Consider the following 7,015-nt stretch of genomic DNA (forward strand, 5'->3'; position numbering starts at 1 on the left):
TGAAAAGTTTGGTTTTTGAGCAGTCAGTGAATTGAAATAATAACAGACCTATAAGACACTGATGAAGAACGCAAACAGCGTTCGTTACTCCTTCTTGGGAACCTGCGAATGCCGGTTCAAACTAAGTAGTAGTAGATTTGCAAATGATCAATAATATAACTTCACTCATTGTGGAAAAAGAACTGAGAATTTTAGAAAATGCACAAAACAGAAAAAGAAACAGAATTTTGGCTTTTATCAGATAATTGAGGTAGAAAAGCAACCCGATTTTTTTTATTACTTAATAGCGTGACTGATTTATAAATTATTACGTTGGTTGAAATTTGTTTTTTTTTCGTTTGCTGTGTATTTTGACAAGTAAAATTGTAACCATAGTCTTCGTACACGAGCACCTCTAGTTGTGAAACACGAAGCTAGATCACCCTTCTTCTTCTTTCTTCTTCTGATTGGTGTCACCCCACTTGAGATGACGCCGATTCATGGCACAGCAGCTTAGGTTATATTGCCAGTTAATTTTCGTTCATAGTCCAATGTATTTTATTTTCACTGCACTACAAGCGAAAATCTCGCCGTGTGGCTTCGTCGAGTCGCCAAAGTACGGATAATAATTCTTTCTTTTGCGAGAACTACTCAAATTTTCACCGCACTAGCACGATTCAACGTGCTCACCCGTGGAGAAATTCACCGGAAGTCAGATCACCCGTAAACATCTCAAAAACTTTACGATTACACAATAGTTTGAGTAACTACGGTATATTTTTATTTTAGTTAAAGCAACTGAGCGTGCATGTCATGACACAGCGTCAGTTGACATTATCTATATATGTCATTTAACGTACACTCATCGTCACTCATAAAAGGAAAATACTCTATTTGCTGTCAAAATCGAAGAGTGCCGTGAAGGAGCTGTGCAGTGCTTTTAGAACGAATAAACGTCGATTGTAGTTTTTTCAAGCCTCGCCGCTTTCCGAAGTTAGCAGACGAAATTCGGAGAAAGAAAAATCGCTTTCAATGGCGTCCTTATGTGCAAGATTAGTGCTAAATGCAGCTAAGCGCAATGTTTCCTACACACCCGTGAGATTCTGTAAAAGTAAGTATCAGAAAATCCATTTCCAGATTCACTCGTGGTTGCACAACCATTTTTGTTCGGGGGTGACAGCCGATTTTCTTTACCTATCATCGCTTACGTAATGACAGAATTCGGTATTTGATCCAGGATTTTTGATCCTGCCGGTTGAGTGTCAGTTTAAAATTCTTGTTCTAATTGATCCCCTTCAGATCGTGTGCATATGTGATGAGCTGCTTCCATTCTACCACAGATGGATGATGCTTCTAAATCATATTATGTTGCAGCAAAGGAACAAAATGCTCCAGCTGTCAGGCGATCAGATGACCTGATATTGTTTTGATTACACTTTTGTTCTTTCAGTGATGAACGATCCGATCGAACATGCTACCGGACTCGAGAAACGTGAACTGCTGGCCCATCAAGCCGGTGATACCGATCCCTTCGATATGCGAGTGTTCAAACGTGGACCTGGAACCAAAGACAAGCCGAATCTGATTCCATCGGCTTTCGAGTCACGCCTGGTTGGTTGTGTCTGTAAGTATTTGTTTTTGGATTTGTTATCGATCAACATTTAGATTCTAATGTAATTTATATAACTTGATTTGTGGCTTAAAATAAAGTTAGTGCTTGTATCCTAGAAATTTTGATAGCATGATTGATCAATTTTCTTTAATGTGGTTTTAAGATTCCAAGCATTAACTTCCAGTTGACGGCAATGTAAAATAGAGTGAACACCTCAGCTATCACTAACTGCTGGTAGACTGGAATACTAAATTATCGATTTGTCGAATTCCACTTTGCCGTTATGACAATCCTATAATTCGAAGAAATTTCAATACCAAAACTACTTTTATTGTTAGTGTATAGCTGTATTCTCTGAGTATTAGCAGCATAGACGTAGAACGTAGAATTTGATTCAAATATTTTTACTTTCTTCAAACAGGTGAGGAAGATCAAACCTATGTTCAGTGGATGTGGCTGCATCAGGTAGGATAATTTTGTTCAATAAAATTTTAAACCGAAGTTCTTATCTATTTTTCTCCAGGGTCACCCAAAACGTTGTGAATGCGGACACTGGTTCAAACTGGTCGAGAAGGCCCCCATCTAAGAAGGAGCTTTTATTAAAGATGTAATTGTAGAGCTAACACGCGTATGTTAAACGGAAACAAAAAATAAATACAAATGAGTAATCTAAAAAAGCAACAACGCAACTTCTTCATAGCAAGTCATAGCCGCAAAAATATGCAAAACTATACTTAATAGTATTAACATTATGTGGCATACATTTCGTTTTTTGCGCAGGTCATTTCGTGTTTCCTAGAACACTGTTGCAAAACGAAATGTCTTTCTATTTTATGTTCTTTAAATGTTGACTCTGAAAAGGTTCACAGTACGGCTAGTAAATTGGTATTAGTATCATTAGTTTGATCAATAAACTAAATTACTAAAATTTTAACCTGCGTAGATTTTACTAACATCTTTTAAACATGCGAAAGAAACACTCAATTATTCTGCAGTGAAAAGCATGACTTTCTCATAACTCACGGTTTGTGTCACTTTGTTAATCTAATTGTCACTTAGTACAAGAATTATTTATAAAACAAATCACAATAGACGGAAGAGAAAGCTTATTACTGGCAGTTTTTTAGTATGTTCATAAGCCGTACTCAAAATAAAAATTAAAAGTTGTAAAATTCACACAATCAACTGATACGAACAATTATCTATATTCGGAAGTGTGAAAGAAGCATGACAGTTTTATTCATGTTTGACGTCCTCCAGTTACGTCTGTGAAATTACCCACCCGCCTTATTTTTCGCACACTAATACTAGTACAAAAGCCACATGTCGTTTACATTCGGGATACCAGGTTAGGTTTTCAAGCAGATTTTAAAAAAATGTGCATTTAGTCTGCTTCAATTGCAGTGGAAAAAATGAAATTCAAGTATACGTAATTAAAACAAACATTTGAGAATAAGTGAAACTGTGGGTCAATAAATATTTTCAGCGTTCATAAGAAATCTGAAAATTTAAAAAACATTTCATAAGGCCACACAAAACAATGAGAGTTTCTCTTTGTTCACTTTCTCTTCTGTTAAAAACTTCTTTATTTTCACGTTTACTTACAAAATATTCGTGTTGAATGAAAATTTTTTTTTTTAAATTTTCCTAACAATAACATTTGTGTAATAACCAGGCTTCCCAAATGTACCGCCGCGCGACATTATTATTGAGGATGTCATGCTACTCTTTCCATGACAGCCTTGTGATAGGTTTCATCACGACAGCCCTTAGACAAATAGTTCTGTACAGCCAACGTTGCCGTCATTCACTTCGTTCGACAGTTCATTCCATCGTAAGACATTTTGTCATGGTCCACGACAGCCGAAGAAGCATGAAGTTCTCGCTGTTGCGACAGTAAGCTTCGGGTATCAGTCACTGCGTTGTTTCTGTCGAGAGCAAAATATTACTCTCCCTTGACCAGGTCTGCGACAGTAACCGGTGCGGTTCAAATTTGTTGCTCTTGGTTTGCTATGAAGATTCGAGGCAAGCATGTGGGTTTTAGTTTTGCCTTTGGTGATTGCTTTGCGCAGCGGTTGATCATTGCGCATAGCAATCACCGTTGGTAGGGCATTGATAACAATATAATTGATAATTAATAATATACGAAACTCCTAATACGAAACGGATTGAAGAACGGACTTTGGTTTTAATGAAAGTTAATTTTTATATGTTGGTCGATCTTCTATGAATTGATAGATCGATTAATTAAAGAGCAATGTTTTTTAATAGCTGAGTCAGTTCGGCGTGCTCCTTTCAGGCAGTTTGCGGTCGGTTTGTGGGCTGTAACATTCATAGTGTATGCGCGTACTGATGTGCGTGGAGCATTATTTTCATCCTCTTTATCTCTTCCTTCAGGATAGTAAAGGCGCAATCGTTCCTTATATAAGAGTGTAAAAGCCAATTGAATCAGATTTTAGATTTATATGTTAACGGTAAATAAATGTTCGTAGCGAAAGATATGTTCAAATCAAAGATTCCGTATTCGATACTCGTTAGCGTTAGCTTTGCAGTCGACTTGTAAGTCTACGGGATTTTTGCATGGCCAGTGCTGCAATACTACGGACACTAAGAATTCTTTCAAGTCAGGAATGAAACATACAAAACCTGGCTCGTTAAGTTCGTTATACGTTGAACCACCAATCGAATAAAAACCTTGAGTGAAAAATTTGGAGTCGGAATTTGCAAGGCAAAAATCATCCAGAAACATCTTATTTTCAGGTACCGTACAACAAAGCTTTGAATGCAAAAACTGAATGAAAAATTCCGGTTCTTCAAAAAAATATGTTTCCAAGCGTGGAATGCAGCATGGTTGCCCGTAACAGATTCGAATGTTTATTTTGTTTTATTTAGAAAAAAAGTTTTAATTCCCCAAGTTATGTAATAATGTCTTTCTTGAGTAATGTGGTCTCAAGCTTTCCATACATATCAAGTTCTCTTCTATATATGAATAGTATGGTGTTTCTATTACCCTGGAATATATTCCAAAAAAAAATCGGATATAGTACGGTTACTTATATGATATAGGGTTGTGCTGATAATCTGCTGAATCATTTTCTTCCTGTTATGCATAGAATTATCTTATTTCCAGAAACAGCATATTAACTATTACATTATTTTGGTCATAGCTACCAGAAGTTCGCGACTTTTACACACGTTGAAACTGTCACTTTACATTGTAAAATTTAAAACTCGGTTAAAGCGTATCTTTCATCAAGTAGAAGCTTGTGTCAGTATATTTTGAAATCTTTAACTTAATGTCGTTGTTTACCACAAAACTTGCTATAAAAGTAACTGAGGCCCAAATTTATATCTACAGTTAAAAGGACAATTTCATGTAAACTTCTAGAAGTATCTCAATCATTTCCTTTATGTGCTTTTACGCTCAATCCAATTTTGGAAATGTAGATGTTGCAATCACGAGCCGCACGCAGAAGAAGATGCGGTGCATTGAAATTTCAAACAGCACATCCAGTTTATATGCGCTCGCTACAATTCTCGTATACATTTTTCGTTTTCTGTTTGAGTCGACTCTCACGCCCTCACGGAAAAGGAAAGTTATTCGTGAATAGCAAAGCGAACTATTGAATTTAATTCGGATCCGACTTCCGCAGTTAAAAGTCTAATAATGTCGAAAATTTTCTAAAATCTAATTGCCTTAGTAGCTTGTGTCTGCATTTAAAAAAATCAAACGTTTGGAACTATAAATATTGTAACTAAATAGTCAAACTTTCTGAGAGCCGAGTTCTTTGCACATATTTAACAGTTTTCTTTCTAAAAAGAAATTATGTTCTGAAAAATGTAGGTGTAAATCCCCGGTGAACAATTAAGTTTGAAACCGGGAATAAATAAAAGATATAATGAAAATAATAATAATAATAATAATAATAATAATAATAATAATAATAATAATAATAATAATAATAATAATAATAATAATAATAATAATAATAATGATAATAATAATAATAATATTGTAGCAGTCATTTCCGACCCTAAGAAACTCATTGTTTTAGTTATCCTAGGAGAAACAGAATTTAAGAGCTGTATATGACACGAATTTGTCTTTCATTTATTTAAAATTCAAAAATTAAATTTTTAAATTCCCAGTTTTGGTACTGATCATCCCTTAATTTCGAAACAAGAAGTCGAATATGGATGAAACTAAATGGAAGGCTTTTAATTAAATGATTTGCGATGATTAAATGATTTGCGATGAAAATTTCTTCTTAACTTTTCTTCACATAAACAACCATCTGTTGAACTACTTTTTATCTGCGAGCTCCCCCAATCAACTTCATGGTTGCGGACCCTGTATTTGTGTAGATGGTACTAAAAGATCTACCACCTCAACGAAAAAGAGCTCAATTACAAGGTCCGGGGAGTACTTAGAAACTTGCAATGAGAGCAAAGGGAAAGTCAATTTAAGCCGCAATGAAGCTATATTAATAGGCACTGAATTCCATAAAAAAACTTATAAACTTATTTTTCTAGTTTTGTGATATTTATGAAAACAAAAGAGGTTTATTGAAGATCTGTTCTCAAAGGTAGTAACAAATTAAGAACTCAACGTTTTTTATATTCTCATTCCTTCAACTGCTGGCAAAACCTATGTGAATGTTAAATGAACAACTAAATTTAAGCTATTTTAAATAAATTTAAGCTATTAGTTGATTGATTCCTATGTGGAAAAGAACAATTGAGAATACTAAATTTGTAACAAAGTTTGGGGTAAACCAAAAAATTTGATGCTTTTGGGAAAAATAATGGTTTCATTATATTTTTCTTTTTAAAACACTTTTAGCGAAAATCTGAAAGCACATGTTCACATATAAACATAAAAGTTGCCCATTCAATTTTATGGTCGAAAACTATTCAAAGTGCACCAAACATCTTATTTGGGTTCAGAGTATCATATTCTATAGTTTCAACGAAATCGGTGAGGCACGGGTACCAAAGTGTGCCGACTATTGGTGGAGTAACGTTAAATACACTACATAATTAATTAGTTGTGAAAAGTAGCTACGATTCGATCCAAAAATCAAACGTCATTATTCAGAATAAGGGTGCATAAGACATTTTCGGAGTATTGTTAATGAATGGAAGTGTATCTGTTTCTTTAGGAATAAGAAGGAAGCAGTAAGGATCAATACTTTAGAAATTCATATATACATATGAGCCGTTACACAAAACTCAGTGTTTATCTTTTAATATTCGTTAGTTATTAAAATTCATTGCCTTCGCCGACAGTATATATAAATCTAAAACAATTTCTTTATTTCACAATGGTATTGTAATGAAACGTTACTAAAGTTTCCTGCAAAGGTAATCCCAACAACGCAATCGTATGTACTAGTACCATTTCATTGAGGCAGCCGAAATAGT

At 34.7% G+C, this 7,015-nt stretch overlaps 1 protein-coding gene across 1 annotated transcript; it reads left to right on the top strand.

Moving 5' to 3' along the window:
* Positions 1–881: 881 nt before the first annotated feature.
* LOC131429583 (cytochrome c oxidase subunit 5B, mitochondrial-like) lies at positions 882–2,525 on the top strand. The gene is made up of 4 exons (XM_058593802.1): positions 882–1,090; positions 1,430–1,603; positions 2,013–2,056; positions 2,115–2,525. Exons 1-4 carry the CDS (start codon positions 1,012–1,014, stop codon positions 2,175–2,177), a joined length of 360 nt encoding a protein of 119 aa, XP_058449785.1. The 5' UTR covers positions 882–1,011; the 3' UTR covers positions 2,178–2,525.
* Positions 2,526–7,015: the final 4,490 nt, after the last annotated feature.

The sequence above is a fragment of the Malaya genurostris genome, chromosome 2, assembly GCF_030247185.1.
Source record: "Malaya genurostris strain Urasoe2022 chromosome 2, Malgen_1.1, whole genome shotgun sequence".
NCBI classification, from domain to species: Eukaryota; Metazoa; Arthropoda; class Insecta; order Diptera; family Culicidae; genus Malaya; species Malaya genurostris.